This window comes from Octopus bimaculoides, chromosome 4, assembly GCF_001194135.2.
Source record: "Octopus bimaculoides isolate UCB-OBI-ISO-001 chromosome 4, ASM119413v2, whole genome shotgun sequence".
Taxonomy (NCBI): Eukaryota; Metazoa; Mollusca; class Cephalopoda; order Octopoda; family Octopodidae; genus Octopus; species Octopus bimaculoides.
This window is the reverse complement of record NC_068984.1, coordinates 15,465,182-15,483,257: the sequence shown is the minus strand read 5'-3', so window position 1 is coordinate 15,483,257 and position 18,076 is coordinate 15,465,182. Positions and strand designations below refer to the sequence as shown.

General features: G+C 36.8%; 1 protein-coding gene across 1 annotated transcript in view; it reads left to right on the top strand.

The window, feature by feature from the left end:
• The window catches only part of LOC106877139 (dual specificity protein kinase CLK2), an 84,125-nt gene that overhangs the window by 12,080 nt on the left and 53,969 nt on the right, over window positions 1–18,076 (top strand). Inside the window, exon 2 of the mRNA XM_014925954.2 lies at window positions 13,519–13,649. Coding sequence (XP_014781440.2) covers window positions 13,519–13,649 — 131 coding nt within the window. The remainder of the gene's footprint in view (window positions 1–13,518; window positions 13,650–18,076) is intronic.

Genomic DNA, 18,076 nt, shown 5'->3' with positions numbered 1-18,076 from the left:
AGGCCAACTTAATGCTCTTACCAATTCTGCTTACAAGAATAACTGTACTATTAGAATGCTATGAATCCAGTGGAATATTTTTTATATTGTGAAAATAATGCTGCTAGTTACTGGTTTCCAACAGACCAATCACAATGATGGGATCTATTTTAAAACGGGGGCGCCAGTATTTTCTTAACGAAACACTTTGAAACTTGGGACACTGGTAGAATGTGTCATATAAAACATCTTTTACTCTTAGTCTTCTTAACAAAAAAAAAAGGAATTCGCAAGTTATTCCATGTTAAAGTTGTCGTATTTCTGTAATTTCAACCAATCACTGACGTCTATTCAGCTGAATAGAGTTACTGCTGGGCGGTCATAAAAATGTTATTCCCTGTGACATATTTCATCTGGTTTAATCGTAATTTATATGCATATATTGTTTATATAATAAATTACGCTGTGCGTATCTATGTGTGTAACAATTTTAGAGTTTGGATTCTCAAGTTAGGGTTACGGTTACGGTTAACAGTCTAGTTAGGGTTAGGGGATTAATACGATATACACCGTTAGAGCGCTAACTGTTTTCAACTGAATAGACGTCAGTGATTAGTAGAAATTATCGAAATAAGACAATTTTTTACATGAAATAAATATGAATACAAAAATATTTTTCTGTTCTATAACACAAAATAGATAAGTATACGAAGTTTGAAAGTCTTTCCGTACCAAAAACACTACATAAAACATAAATGAAAACTGGCGCCCCCGTTTTAAAATAGATCCCAATGATGTAACAAGAAAATGTTAAACTGGACACAGAACAAATATTGTAAGAGACTTCGTACAAACAACACTTAGTCATTGGTTTCCTGCAGCTGTAGAAACTCTGCCAGGTCAGATTGGAGCCAGGTGCAGCCATCTGGTTCACCAGTCCTCAAATCATCCAACCCTTGCTAACATGGAAAGCGGATGTTAAACGATGATGATGGTGATTTTATATTTTATGATCCAAATGGCCAACAATATACATTTTACTCTCTTTTACTCTTTTACTTGTTTCAGTCATTTGACTGTGGCCATGCTGGAGCATCGCCTTTATAGTCGAGCAAATCGACCCCACAGCTTATTCTTTGTAAGCCTAGTACTTATTCTGTCGGTCTCTTTTGCTAAACCACTAAGTTACGGGGAGTAAGCACACCAGCATCAGTTGTTAAGCAATGCTGGCGGGGACAAACAGTCACACAAGCACACACATACACATATATATACATATACGACAGGCTTCTTCCAGTTTCCGTCTACTAAATACACTCGCAAGGCTTTGATCGGCCTGAGGCTATAGTAGAAGACACTTGCCCAAGGTGCCATGCAGTGGGACTGAACCTGGGGCCATGTGGTTGGTAAGCAAGCTACTTACCACACAGCCACTCCTGCGCCTATATATTAGTATTCCAAAAAAAGTCAGTATGAACATAAATGGATGGAGGGGATCATCATCATTATTATCACCATTTAACATCCATTTTCTATGCTGGCATGGGTTGGACGGTTTGACAGGAGCTGGCAGGCTGGAGAGCTGCACTAGGCTCTAGTGTCTGTTTTGGCAAGTTTTCTACAGCTAGATGCCCTTCCTAACACCAACCACTTTACAGAGTGTAGTGAGTGCCCTTTACGAGGAACCAGCATGGGTGCTTTTTACATGGCACCTTCCAAAAACAAAAGATTAACAGATTCATATTTATTCATAATTTAGGAAATTTCTTAACACATTTAAGCATAATTCTGTTATCTATGAGTACAAATATAACAATGAAATTTACAATTTGAAAATTGTATATTTGTGTTCATTTAGATCAATTGCGTTTTTATTCCCATCATTTAGGTGATATGATATTACACCATTTGATAAATAAAAGCTATGAATTTATGAGTCCAAATACCAGTAGTGTATTTGATACAAATCCCTAGTTTGAGTTCTTTTAAGAATATATTGCCGTTGTATTAAGTTTTAAATTAATGAATTATGTAAGAGCTTAATAAAATAGCTTTTTTATATTTTGATATATCAAAATGTTAAAAGAAAAAAAAGGAAGATTTGGATTGAGATTTGAATTACATTTGAACATTCTCTTCCATTTACAGTTGGGTTGGTGTTTAAAGTGTTTAAGAAAGAATGTATGCAGATACAATTACTACATAATTTGCCTTCTGCAGCTTCACTAAATTCCAGGTTAAAGTTATTGCATATTCATCTGTCTCATAGACCTGATCACTTGTTGGGTGTATGAATGAAGTTATTTTGGCCAGGCTTTGGAATGAAATTAGTATTCCTAGATGCAGTTGGCATTCCTAAAAAAAAAAAAAAATCACTATAGGTGTAGGAGTGGCTGTGTAGTAAGTAGCTTGCTTCCAAACCACATGGTTCCGGGTTCAGTCCTACTGCATGGCATCTTTGGCAAGTGTCTTCTGGTATAGCCTCGGGCCAACCAAAGCCTTGTGAGTGGATTTGGTAGATGGAAACTGAAAGAAGCCTGTCATCTATATATTTATATATTTCTATATATATATGTATATATATGTATATGTTTGTGTCTGTGTTTGTCCCTCCAACATCCCTTGACAGCCGATGCTGGTGTCCCCTTAACTTAGTGGTCCGGCAAAAGAGACCAATAGAATAAGTACTAGGCTTACAAAGAATAAGTCCTGGGGTCGATTTGCCTGACTAAAGACAGTGCTCCAGCATGGCCGCAGTCAAATGACTGAAACAAATAAAAGGACACTGAACAAAACCGTGCTATATAGGATCCTTTTAACATAGCATACCTAGAGACACGACTATCTTTAACAGTGATGTGAGCTCAAACAAAGGTGATTTAATCTTAACCCTTTTGTTCCCATATTTTTTTTTGAAAAGTGTTACCTTTGTTGCAATAAAATTTGAAAATATGGATGAATTTAGTTAAAATAACTTCATCATTATTAAGCTGGTGATTGGAACATAAATTAACATGAAATTTTGATGGAAGTTGTAAATTTAGAGCACTTTAAAAGGAAGATTTTGCATTATAGAACCAAGGTTGATCTCTGGCAGTTGGGTATCAAAAGGGTTAAATTGCACATACAAAGGCTACTCATTACTTCAGATGAAAAGCAGCAATGTGAAATTGAAGTGAGGATCTAAAGTATTGTTCTTTCTCGTTTATTAATTAAAAAAAAAAATGCATCTAATGCAGTCTGCACTTCTTTAATCTTACGTCACAATGCAATTCACAGTACCAGGCTATCATACCCAGATCATTTCCTTGTTATTGTATTTGGGTTGACTGAAACTATAAAATCCTTTCAGATGGGTTAGGTCCAGCCTTTACACTTGAGTGTGGGTGGGGTGTAATGGTCAAGTCCATAAGCTTGATGAGTGTGCTTTTAGTTCACTTCTTTCAAGTGAAGATGTAGCCGACAGGGATCTGCACAGTTCTGAAACATACTAATAGCAATTTGCTGTGCTTGCTATTTCTGTTGTATTTTTGTTGAAAGTGAAGAGTGAACTTATAGGCTTTAGCTGAGCATTAAACTTTCCATTGAGAGAAGTTAATGTGCCAGGATTGCACTGTTTGGTGGACAATCCTTGATAGAATTACTCAACACCTATTTCTGGGAGTTTGTTGCATGGGTTATATAGCAGAAGAGAACAGTGGTTGTTGAGTTTCTCAACAGGATAACCCTCATGATATTCCCAGTACATTTCTCAGCATTCACACACACACACACACACACACACACACACACACACCTCTACCTACCTACCTACCTACCTACCTACCTACCTACCTACCACTCAATGCTGCCTGTCTTGAAAATAGAATGTAAACATGGCAACTTAGAATTCCTGCTTCATAAAATTATCAACCATAAAGAACAAAGTCACGTGTGTATACACGTCTAACAAAAATAATGTTGTAACAACTTCTTTTATCGGTCAAATATAAAGAAAATTAATAATTCATGGGAAGAGAGAGACTCACAAGGAAGCGAGAAACACCTGCAGAACTTGTCTTTTCTTCTCCAACACCACTTTCCCACCTGAGCCAACCATTACTTTTCCCATATAATTGACTCCTGCTCCAATTCCTCTTATTTTTTTAAAATCCTCCTGCTGCAACTCCTTGTATATTGAACAGACTGCATGACACTTGTCTGGCTGCTTCATTGAACACTTGCAGGGACATTTGCCTGTGTTATGAACTCCACCCCTACTTTCATTGCTTACCATTTTTGTCCAAGTTCTGCAGATCACTGAAGCTGATGTCTCAAACCAATTCATGTTAACCTATGCAACAATTTACCAGACACATTACTAACATGAGCTGGAATGCATTCTAACTCATCAAGCTTTCACACCTTATGGACTTGACCATTACACCCCACCCACACATACTTGACATATTTATACATCCAGACCATCATGCACCCAAAGACAACCAAAAAACATGACACAAAAAGTCACACTTGTTCTACCCACATATTTAACGCAAGATTAAAACAAACTTTCACACACACTATTATCTCATTCTCTGGACTCAACCATAATCACACTAATCAAAATACATAGACACATCCAAGCTTATTCATACATGTAATAGACACACGCACGCACACACACACATGCACATATACTGGAGGCTCTATCAACACATTACAACACCTGTCATTTTCACTAAGGTCGATAAACACCAGTCAAACACATGCTTGGCTGTAAGCCAATTACCTTCACATTTGTGGCATAGATACTCATCATGATGAATATTGTACTCCCATTACCTCACAGTAACACCCAGAGCACACACTCCACACACTTTGAGGTTGAAATGATATGTTCATGACTTGTAGTCAGGAAGAAAATGTAAACATTCGCAGAAACACACATACATGTACATTTAAGACAATCTTCACAGAGCTTTCACTATCAAAACACTACAGTAGAGCTGTAGAAGACTATTGCTCAAGATGCAGTGTAGTGAGTCTGAACTTGAAGTCATGTAGTTGACAAGCAGGTTTCTTTACCATAATGCCATGACTGTGCGTGTGATTCTGTCTATCTCTATAATTACAGTCAGTAAGTGTTGGTTGATTTCTCCAGTCATGCTTTACATTGTATGGTGAGAAAGAGAATTAATATGAGGTGATGGATGAGTGTTCATACTTGGCTAAGTGACAGGCAATGAGTAAATGAATACATGCTGGGAAATGTAATAAATTTGAATTGTTGTATGTATGCCTTATTTCCTGATATTAACCATGGTTTCAAAAGTATATTTCCAGGATTACCACTCATATGATAGTAACTTTGGAAGTAGCGTGTGTATGTGTACATTACCTTTTTTAATTTTTTTACTTGTTTCAGTCATTAGACTGTGGTCATGCTGGGGCACCACCTTAAAGAATTTCTTAGTTGAATGAATTGACCTCAATACTTATTTTAAGCCTGGTACTTATTCTATCAGTCTCTTTGCCAAGCTGCTATGTGATGGGGATGTAAACAAACCAACTCCAGTTGTCAAGTGATGGTGGGGGGACAAATGTAGGCACACACACATGCGCACACAAGACATCTTTCAGTTTCTGTCTACCAAATTCATTTACTAGGCTTGGGTTGACCTGACACTATAGAAAACACTTGCCCAAGATGTCACACAGTGGGGCTGAACCTGGAGCCATGTAGATAGAAAGCAATCTTCTTACCACACAACCACATCTATGCTTATGTGTGTGTATGTATTGTCAACATTTTTATATATATATATATATATATATGCATGGGTTAGATAAGATTATATTGAGGCAGAGTTTTCTACAGCTAGACGTTCTTCCTGATGCCAACCCTTGCCTGTTTCGAGATGATCTGTTAATCTCTCGGTCTGTTGAACAACAAACATCCCAGATATGCTTTCTGCAAGAAATGAATGTACATGCATATGATGGGCTTCTTTCGGTTTCCATCTATCAATCCAGCCATAAGGCCTTGATTGGCCCAGGGCTTATAATAGAAGACACTTGCCTAAGATGCCCCACAATATAACTGAATCTGAAACCTCAAGGCTGGGAAGTAAACTTTATCCTCACAATCCTCCACAATCTGTTCCTGGTAGGCAATAGATCCCCAGTCACTCTATTACAGACAGGGAAGTATGCTTATACGCAAGCACATGCCATTATTTAATAATGCTAAGAAACAGTTGCAAATAAGGACTCAGACTGGTAACAATACATACATGCATGCATGTACACACATGCTCATCATAACTATATGCTAACACATACAGCTTCATAGAGACTGAGCTCACAATAGGCAGAGCAAGGCTTCATACATAGACATGATGTACAAGCATAATTAAAATGCAAATACTTTACCTGTTAGTCTTATGTGAATGTAACCTGCATTCTGTTGTAATGATATATGTATACATATGTGTATATGTGTATTTATGCGTGTGTGTGTGTGTATATATATATATATGTATATATATCATTGTTTAATGTCTTCCATGCCAGTGTGTGTGTGTGTATGCATATAGACACACAAAAATAAAGCCTCCCCTCACTTTGGTCATGAATGACCATGGGATTGCACCTAGAAAGTTCTCCTCCATGAAGGCACATGACTCAGTGGTTAGAGCATCTGGCTTACAATCTTGTGGTTGTGAGTTTGATTCCCAGACCGGGCTGTGTGTTGTGTTCTTGAGCAAGACACTTTATTTCACATTGCTGCAATCCATTCAGCTGTACAAATGAGTTACAGCGTCACTGGTTCTGAGCTATATCAGCCTTGGACAACATTGGGGGGCATGAAGAGGGGAGACTGGTATGCATGGGTGACTGCTGGTCTTTCACAAACAACCTTGCCTGGACTTGTACTTCAGAGGGGAACTTCCTTGGTGCAATCCCATGGTCATTTGTGACCAAAAGGTGTCTTTACCCTTATCCTATACATATATAATCATCGTCGTCGTTTAACATCTGCCTTTCATGCTGGCATGGGTGGAGGGTTTGACAGAAGCTTGCACCAGACTTGTTTAGCTGTTTTGGCAGGGTTTTTACAGCTGAGTGCTAACACCAGCCACTCAGCAGAGTTGACTGAGTGCTTTTTATGTGGCACAAGCACATATATAAATACATATATAAGCATATGAGAAATTCTTGGCTGCGAAATTATAATTGCAATTATATAAATTAAGTATAATTTGTAGAAAAAAGGTGTCTTCCCGTGGCACATTTTCACAGTTAGCTGATCATCACAGGATGTATCCTTTGACTTTTCTCTTAGATGTTAGCATTAAAGATTTACTTACATAAGGTTAACTTATGAACCTGTCTGACTATGCTTTTAGATGGCCCATCATTAATTAGGCAATATATATTTATGCTCAACACTGTGTGTATTGTATTCATCTAATGTTCACTTTTCATTGCTTGCATGGATAAGAGGGAATTTGTCAAGGCAGATATCGTTTACTTGTTTCAGTCATCAGAGGAACCACCTTAAACTTTTAGCCAAATGAATTGAGCCTGGTACTTATTCTATTGGTCTTGCACTGCTAAGTTATGGGTATATAAACGCCAATGCCTGTGTGTGTGTGTGTGTATATATATATAATACAAACACGTTGGGCTTCTTTAAGTTTCTGTCCACGAAATCTGCTCACAAGGCTTTGATAGGCCTGAGGCTATAGTAGAAGACTAGATGGTATGTAGTGGGATTGAACCTGGAACTATGTGGTTGAGAAGCAAACTTTTACTTCACGGCTATACCATATATGTATATACCAGCCCTCAGTCAAACCATTTAACTCATGCCAGCATGGAAAGCGGACGTTAAACGACAACAACAATGACGACGACAATGATGATGATATATATTTGTGTGTCTTTATGTGTATATATTTATCCATGGTTGTAGGAAGGGCATCCAGTCATAAATTCCTTGCCAAAACAGACACAGTAGCCTAGGGTAATTTTTCTACTTAGCTGGCTCCTGTCAATCATCCTACCCATGCATGCATGGAAGATGGACGTTAAACAATGATGATGATATTATGTAGATATGGTTAAAATCTAAGCTGTGTCTTCTTGGAGCACATTGGCTTTATCATTGTGTGAGGTATGCATAAGAGTTGACAATACTGGAAAATATTTTCTGCAGAGTAATAGCAAAACAAGAGATTAGAAAATTTGTTGGTATTATTTATTCATTACATGTGAATAATATCAAATAATATTATTTGATTCTTTGACTGAAGAATTTCTAATAGGAGATTACATATACATTTTTGTAACTCCTTTTAGCAAATGAAACATGTGTAATGATGAATAAATAATACCAAAAATTTTCCAGTCTCCTGTTTGGGATATATATATATATATATATATATATATACAAGATATATGCAGGTGCTGGTGCCACATAGAATGCAGCCATGCTGGCATGTTGATACCACGTAAAGGGCATCCTACTGTAGAAATCTTGCCAAAACAACAATTGGAACCTGGCCAGGTCCACGTCAAACCGTCCATGGAAAATGGACATTAAACAATCATGGTTATGATAAACACACACTTATGTGTATGTATGAAGTGTGTGTATATGTGTGTATGTACCACGAGGCATATGTGTATATAATTGTATAGCATGTATGAGTACATGTGAACTTATCTGTTCTCTGTACAAGTGTAGATGAAACCATTTTAACAAGAGCCAAAAATGTAACTTGATACTCTTCAGCCTTGTCTCTGAGTTGTCACAATCTGCAAAGAACCATCTGATTTCTATCTAGTTATATCAACAAATGCAATTGACTGGTCTTTTTGTCTTGTTGAAATATATATGTAGGCGTCTTTATATACAGGGTGATTGAAAAGTAACTCCTTATTTTAAAACAACTTATAAATTATTTATTAATTGTTATTTTTACAACTAAAGCCTTGGGGTGAATTTGGTAGACAGAAACTGAAAGAAGCACGCGTATATATATATCTGTATGTGATAGTTGTAAATGACTCGCTATCACACAAGCAGTGGTCTTTATTTACAATATTCTGTGAAAGCTTGTCTGGTCATGAAAAATATTACTTTAGTTGGAAGTGGGTGAGAGTTGGCAAAAGAATGGCATCTGGCTGTAGAAAATCCGCTTCAACAAATTCTGTTCAACCCATCTGAGCATGGAAATGTGGTCAGTAAAACGATGGTTATGATATCTATATGTATCTATGTGTGCGTGTGCGCACGTATATACGCATTTTTATATATTTTTTTTTGTGTCTCCTTGTTTTGTAAATAACTGCTACCAACATACGAACATTTTCAATCCTTTACGCAAACATGTCTGATCATGGAAAAATATTACTTTGCTTGGAATCAAGTGAAGTTGGTGACAAGAAGGAGAATCCAGGTGCAGAAAATCTGACTCTAAGAGATTTTTCTGACCTACGCTTGGATGTGTATGTGTACAGGTTTATGTTGAATCAAAGAGCCTTACAGTTAATTTAAAAACCAAGGTTTTAGTTAGCAGGGCAGACAGGCAAGATGTTAATCTCTTCAGGCAAGTGACTCTGTTCAATATGTGGAAGAGCTGTTGGTAGAAATACCATATGTTGTACTTACAGCAAATTCTGTAAAAAAAAAAATAGTGCAGTAGATTAAGTAGGCTTTGTTTGTGGCAGATGCATAGCTGCAGTAAATACTAAGAGCATATAGGATATAAATTTTCTGCAATGCCCAGGATGATCCTCAGAGGTAGTACATAGTTTGTTACTTTGGTGACCTAATTAGGTGTCGGGATACTGTAAGCAAAGAACTATTACTTCCTGTTCATAACAAAAGGTCTCTCTCTGTGAAAAGCAGGTTGTTCAGCCCTGTGTATGAACAGCAATACTATACGGTTGTAAAATTTGGGCTGTGAATGCAGAGGACATAGAAAGACTAGAAAGAAATGCTTGGCTGAATGTGCAATGTAAGTGTTCATGTACGACAAAGTACAAATGTTTCGAGAGAAAAATTGAGCATAAGATGCATCAGATGTGGTGTGTGGGAGAGAACATTGCGCTGGTATAGTAATATGATAAAGATGGATGAGGACAGCTGTATAAAGAAGTGCTGATTACAGAACATTGAAGGAGCCTGTGGAAGACATGAAGACACCTCAAGATATTAGTCCTCTTGGAAGAGATAACGGGACTGAGATTAATGACATAATGTGCTGTGTTTAAGAAGACATGTCCACCTTGGCAACATTGTGGTCAAGCCTCCCTCATAACTTGTCTTCTAACACCCATCCTAACAATCTCCTGTAGTACTACTCTGGTACTGTAAACAATACGACCTATCCCCACTACACTTTGTATTGTATCCCCACTACTGTCCCTCGCTACCTCCCTGATCCACTCATCCTTTCCTTCACTCCTTCTCTCCGAACTGATTTTCACTGTAGTACACTTACCAACCCACCTTTGCTGTTCCTCTATCCTACTTCTCTTTCTCTCTCTCTCATTAACATTGTACTTTTACCTCACATCTCTTCTCAGATAGGGAAGCCATGTATTCACCTTTTCAGCAAAACATTAGCTCCTGCCCCTCACTTTGATATCCTTCTATACTCTACTCAGTTGAAGGATCTTGTTCTTTGGGTACATGGTAACCCCACTGATGCTGGTACCTTGGAAAAAGCATTCAGTACACTCTGAAGTAGTTGGTGTTAGGAGAAGGCATCCAGCTGTAGAAACTGCCAAAGCTGACATGGAGCACAATACAGCCGTGTGTCAAACTGTCCAGCCCATGCTAACATGTTAAATGATGATATATACAATACAAAAAATATATATATATTTACATATATATGCATCTACACACTGGTATACATACATACACATATATATGACTAGACAAACGTGTATACATATGTTTGTGTGTGTGTGTGTGTGTTGGATAGTTGTTTGCATCCATGGAGGTTTCCTCTTTCTGTTTGCATGCATACTCAGCTGGAAACGACCCAGTATGATTCAATGATTGGATGATATGACTTCAAAAGAGTTAAATACTTTACACATGTCTGCTATTGATCAAATTTTTATTGATAATGATGTAATCGAGTTGAGCCAGCACTGTTTGTTGTACATATACGAGTCCATAACTTTCCATTCAACTTCTGAAACTGAGTGTCAAGACAACAACCAGCTATTTTTAATCAGAAAATGCTCGAAATATGTGCCATTTCCATAGGTTCCTTCATGAAAGGAATGCTTGTGACATTTGCTGATTACTTATTGTGCTTTCATATCGTCACTAATGATTTGGACATTGTGCTTTGGTATTGCATGAACTATGAATGATAGTTCGTAGAAGAGGTATACATCATGCTCATCAGATATACTTGTGGATTGTAGCATGAAATCAGTGGTTTGCATGTTTTCATTGAAGGTAGCAATAGAAGATCTGAAGGGAGCTCTTGATATTGATCTGTATTGAAAGTGAACCGAGTAGCATTCCTACACCTCCTATCTTATTATTTGTTCTTTTAGGAGGATGCTTCAACCAATATTCATCCTTTTCTCAGGTCAATGATCAGTAGCTAATGCTATGAGTTCCAATGACTAACATTGTGTGTAGAGTGCAAATATTGAAGTTTGATACTGACATTGACTTCTTGTATTTCAAGAGTGTATGCTTTAGGTTTGTATCACTACAGAAAGTGCTCCTTGTTCACTTGAACAATGAGCAATGCAATTTAAGCATTTTAGTAGATTTAAAATCCTTATTTGTCTGTTGATAGCTGAAAGTATAAATCTACATACAACACTGCAGATGTGAGCAGTACTTCTCTAACTGAACCAGTTTATCTTGACTATTACCTATTTTTAGTTGCTCCACCCAACATTGTGTGATTATACACCATAGGCTTGAACGATTTCACCATTTCATGTGTGTTGTGTGTTGTTCTGAACAAATCATGAAATCTATTATGTTTGACAAAAGAAAAACTTCGTGGAAATATCACCCAACATATCTTCAATCATTGAAGAGCAGAGGACATGGTATGCTGTTCACTGCTATTGAAGGAAAGTTGTATTACTGAATGTGTTCCTTCTGGATCCCAAACCATGGGAATTCTCAGATCAGATGACCCAGAATGGTGTACATTGATCGATCTTATGGAATTTCGAGTTAGAAATAGAAGACCTCAAAAATGTCATGGAAGATAGGGATGCTTGGAGAGAAAGAGTGGTTTTGGTCTGGGCAACTTACATGAAATGTTAGATAGGTAGATGTGTGTGTGTTTATGCTTATGCATGTGTGTGTGTGTGTGTTTGTATATATGCTTATGTTTATTTTACATTTTACATATATGTTTATATATGCACATATATTTGTATGATGTCAATACACATGTATCTGTACTTCTGTATAAAATTTAAACAGCATTGTTACTTTGTTTGCATTTAAATATTTTTCAATTAATAATGCAGTGCTTCTCATATATTGCCCTGTGGCAGTAATGGATATTGTTAGATAGTCTATGAGCATTTATAAATATATAGTGGTAGAAGATAAAAATATATTCTAGTGTCTCTTGATACACCTGTAATTATTATTTTTGTTACATACATGTATGATAAATTTGCATACTGTTTGTTGATTTTGTAAAATTACAAATTATTTTAATACTTTCCATGTAAGTGTATCATCAGTTTTTTTTTGTTTCTACTCTTTTGCTGCGTGAAGAGAAAAAAAGGTAGAGAACTTATGCATGGGACATAATTCTGATCTACTTGTAGTTGAATTACTTTTCTGTCAGACACTGACAGCTTTATAAGTATTCATGAAGCTAACATCATTAGATATTTTACTACACTTAATTAATGAAGAAATGAAGTTATATATATATAGGACAGGTTTTTCTTTATATTTTAGAATAATTGATTGAATCATTTTCACAATAAGATATGGTGGATTATGTAAAAATTAATTTAGGATCCTCCCAAACCTTCTGTATCTATTTACCAGACGAAAGATCAGATTTCAGAGGCTCGTTCTATTTTGCAAATTGGCAACTAAATGATTTTGATGCTGTGATGTATCTTACAGAAGCAAAGAAGTCTTTGATGGAATGTTGAGATAGACGTTTTCAATCAGTAAGGAAATTTATATGCAAAATGCCCATGTAACTGACACTTCTCTTCCTATTGCTTGGTTCACTTATCAATAGGGACCAATAAATGGGTGATTGTGAAGTGCATTCAATTTTGGAGTGTTCGTTGACTTTCAGTACTCTGTTGAAATAGTGTTGTGTGTGTGTGTAGTCTGGGAAAATATCTGACCTCAGCAATGCTAATCACATAATGATCAATTGTTTATGTTCATCTGATTTGGGGAAATCAAAGAATTGATTATCTAACACTTGCATATTCATTGATATTTAAAGTAACTGAAAACCATTGTGAAGTAGCATACTGCAGCATTTTTAACGCTGATTGTTTTTGTTCCAGATGCCAAAATCACGTCGAAGGCGCAGATCTCCTAGTCGAGATTCTCCTTATGATGATGACGCATATGGATATTGCAAATCAAAAAGAAGAAAAGCCACTAGAGATTATGATTATCAGAAGCATTCCAGAAGGTATGTTTGTACATAATTTGTAGCTGTTGTTTTGTAATTAATTGTATTATCAAAAAAAAAATTGCTACTTCGATATAATGTTGTTTTTACATGTTTTGTATGCTTATGCAATATTTAAAATTGGCTTTATCATTGCTAATTACCCTTCTATTATCTAACATCACTAAAAGTTCTGTAACAAAAATAAAGAATACATTTTGGACTATTCTTTGTCAGCAAATTATTTATATTCTCATTTTACATTCAAAATTTGCTTTATAAATTACGAATTGGCTTTCTATGTAACATAAGTGAAAGTTTCTCAATGTAAAATAAGGGACAAATACCAGAGTATTCTTTGTCTTATTTTCAATTGCAGTTTTAGAATCCACATAAGCCGGAATATTTTTGCTGCTCATGCAGCATTATCACATCTGAACTAGAATAGATATTGTTAATGCTTTTTGTTTGCATTGGTTTTAGTATCTGTTTTTCTGAATTAACAAAAGGAAGGGTGTCTTTATTGTGTATTGCTTACTTGCCATTACAATTGTGAGCTTCTTCATGGTCTGATTTAACTTCCTCAACGCAAATTTTTATTTGCTTTACACACCCTTGCTATTGTCCCAGAGACTTATAGCCGGCTGAGTCATTATGATATCATCTTGCTTTGTTGCTGATAAAAAGAGTAATACTCAATAAACAAGTTAACCTAGATATGCCTAGTTATTGGGAGGTACAGCTGGCTGCAGTAGCAGTGAGTCACTCCATAACTAATGAGTCATTTGTGAGTTTTCAATTAGTGCACCTAGCAAGATTTACAATAGGTTGTATTCATGAAGTCAAACTTCAAAAAACACCATGTCCTAAATAGGTCCGAATAAGCAGTATTTTTCCCTACGTGAGCTATGGACTCAGAATTAAAGAGTTGGCAGCAATTATTGGGTTGCTGGAGTTAGTTGGTAGTTTTACCAACTCTGACTAACTGTAAAATGTAATATTTGTCAAAATTTTTAATTTCACAGATATGAAAGTAATCAAATCAAATCAGATTTAAGGGTTTCAATGAGGCAGAGGATCTGTTTGAAGCAAGTTTGTTTCTGCAAACTGATGTTAATAAATTTTAGACTTGGTTTTTTGATCTAACTCACTATTTTATAGATACATTTTAATTTTGATGGAGATGAAAAAAATTTTTTCTTTTGCTTGAAACTTTTTAAATAATATAGAAAGGCTGCTATATCCTAACCCCTGGAGACTAAAATGTAGCCTGGTGATCCACATTGGCCATATGTATGTTATATATATATTTATTTCATTTTTATGTCCATTTTCCCATGCTAGCAGATATGCTGGCATGGGTTGGACGGTTTGACTGAGGACTGGCAAGCCAGGAGGCTGCCTAAGCTCATCTGGCAAGGTTTCTACAGCTAGATGCCCTTCCTAACGCCAACTACTCCAAGAATGTAGTGGGTGCTTTTTACGTGCCACTGGCATGGGGGCCAGTCTGGCATTACTGGCATCGGCCATGCTCAAATGTTGCTTTTTACATGTCACTGGCATGGGAGCCAGTCAGGCAGCACTGATAATGACCACGCTTGAATGGTGCTTGTTATGTGCCACTGGCACAGGAGCCAGTCAGGTGGCATTGGCAACAACCATGCTCAAAAGATGCTTTTTACGTCCCACCGGCATGGGATCAGTCATGTGGCACTGGCATGTGACGGAATCTGTTTTCTGCACATCTTTGGTGTTTATTGTTGCTGTGCATTTGCCACACACACAATCTATCTTCCCAGTTAACCTTTTGATATTGCTGCACCTCTTTTGTGTCCATAGCTTATACTGGATACATCTTATGGAGATTCTACTTACACCTTTTCTACAGATCGAGCAAGGCCATCTACCTGAAGAGATTTGTGATTTGTCTGCCCTCTTACGTACTAAGACTGATTTTTGCTAGATTGACTCTTTAAGCCCCTTCAATTCTAGACCTTGCTTCCACACCTGAAACTTCTTCTCTCAGCTATTTGAGCAAGGTCATCAGCATGGAGCTCCCAGGGGCATCCTGTCTTGAATTCCTCTGTTATTGCATGGAGGACTATGATGAATTAGGACTGATTCTTCACGAGCCCCTACTTCTACCCAGAATTCTTCACTATACTTGTTGCCAACCCTCACCTTACTGACAGCATCCCCGTACATGGCTTGTACACTTCTCTCACCAACCACTCATCTATCCCTAGTTTCCACATTGACCACCAGATAAGGGATTGGGAGACCCTGTCGAGGGCTTTCTCCATGTCAACGAAAGCGAAGTACAGAGGTTTATCTTTGGTTAGGAATTTCTCCTGCAGCTGCCTTACCAGAAATATAGTGTCAGTGGTGCTTCTCCTTGGCACAAACCCAAACTGCATCTCATCTAAAGTAACTCTTTCCCTAATTAGTTGAGCTAAGACCCTCTCATGTCTTTCACATGATCCTCTCTGTGACTCTCATGTGACTGTCGCCATACACACGCACGCGCGCACACACACACACACACATATAAGGCATGATGATTATTTTGCCAATCTCCATTTTCTTTTTCTGATATATATATGTTTACTTATTGCAAGTTACTTGGTGATGGTGTCATGTAAGAAGCAACCAGTACCCTCTGTAAACTTGTTGGCATTGGGATGGGCATCCAGCAGTAGAAATCATGCTGAAGCAGACATTGGAACCTGGTATGGCTCCCAGCCTTGTTACCACAACCTTGCAACCCACACCAGCATGGAAAGAGGATGTTAAATGATATATATATATATATTTATTTGCTCACACATATATATAGCAGATTTCTTTTCAGTTTCTGTCTACCAAATCCTCTCACAAAACTTTGCTTGGTCCATGACTATATTAGAAGACACTTGCCCAAGGTGCCATGCAATAGGGCTGAACCAGAAACCATGTGATTGAAAAGCAAACTTTTTATACTACACAGCCATGTCAGTGTCATGTATGTTATATCCGATTAGTCTTATTGCAGATAAAGTAATCTGTACCACTGGTATAATAAATGGATGAGTCAAACAAAAATTTTGTCTATCGACTGTCCAACCCATGCTAGCATGGAAAGCGGACGTTAAACGATGATGATGTAAGAATACTTTCTGTGTATTAGTTCACCATTACATGCATTAGACCTGAAGTACTGATTGGCTAAAATTCGGTTAAACATCTTGTTCCAGTTCATCAGATGATAAAGTCAAGTACACACTTGACTAGAAATAATAAGTCTATTTTTAAAGTAAAATATAACAATAAAACTAAGAATACAGTTTTGTTTGTAAGTACCCTACAACCACTTGCAAAATGCAGTTATATCTTCCCCCTTGTTTTAAATTTAATTACAAGTCTTCCTGTCTTACCTTGTTTTTTTGCTTCCTCTCATTGTCTCTGGAATCATTTGCCAAACATGTCACCCAATCCTTCCTCTTCAGATATCTAGAACTAATTCTTTGGAATATCCACCCTACTGTCCTCTCTTCTAGGCTAAAATTTGAAAGTAAATGAAGTAAACACTTCTCAGCTTTTTTTTTTGGGGTCAATTTGTTTCAATTGTGCTTATATTTTGCTTCATTTTCTGCCATATTTTTAAGATAATCATTTCCGAGGACTGCTAAATCCAAGGACACTGCACCCTAGAATTAAATGCAAACCTCAGTTCACTGGCTGTACATATTCAGTGTTCTCTTTATCTAACAATTACTTATCTCTATTATTTATTGTTTGATGATGCTTTTGATTGTGCTATCAATTACCATTAATTCTGTATATAATTAAGCTGTTTTTTGAATATGTCAATGGTTCTTACTTGACATTTCTATTTTCCAACAGTAGGAATCTTCACTATCTTTTAAAATCATCCGACAGTGTTGTAACCCTTCAAAATACCAAAAATGTTTAGCAGTGAACTTCGTCCCATCACACTGTGCCAAATCTTACCATCGCTTGTGAATCTTTTACAATCTTCATAATCACTGTCACAATTGCACTATAGAGATGCTGTTTTCTTTTTCTTTGGTGCCGTGAAATGTTTCTGCTTTGAATAGCAATAGATTCTTTAAAAGGTCTTTTGGAATTGTCTTCAATATAAAATTTTCTGTAACTGGCTTCCATTAGAGAGAGTGAGAGAGTGTGTGTGTGTACATACACTGGTTCTTGTGCTATGTATGTGATTTAAAGATTTGTTTAACGGCATTACCAACTTAGTATAAAATTATGTACCTCCATGTTCTTATAATTCTACTGAAAAATTCAAAAGCTTTTTTCCTTGAAAATTTGTCTGAACAACGTCTAGGGCAGTCGTTTTCAACCTTTTTAATATTTCGGCCAAATCTCAAACCTGGAATTTTTTTTAACCCTCCCCTCCCCCAAAGTTAAACACAGATTTAAGTAAAATT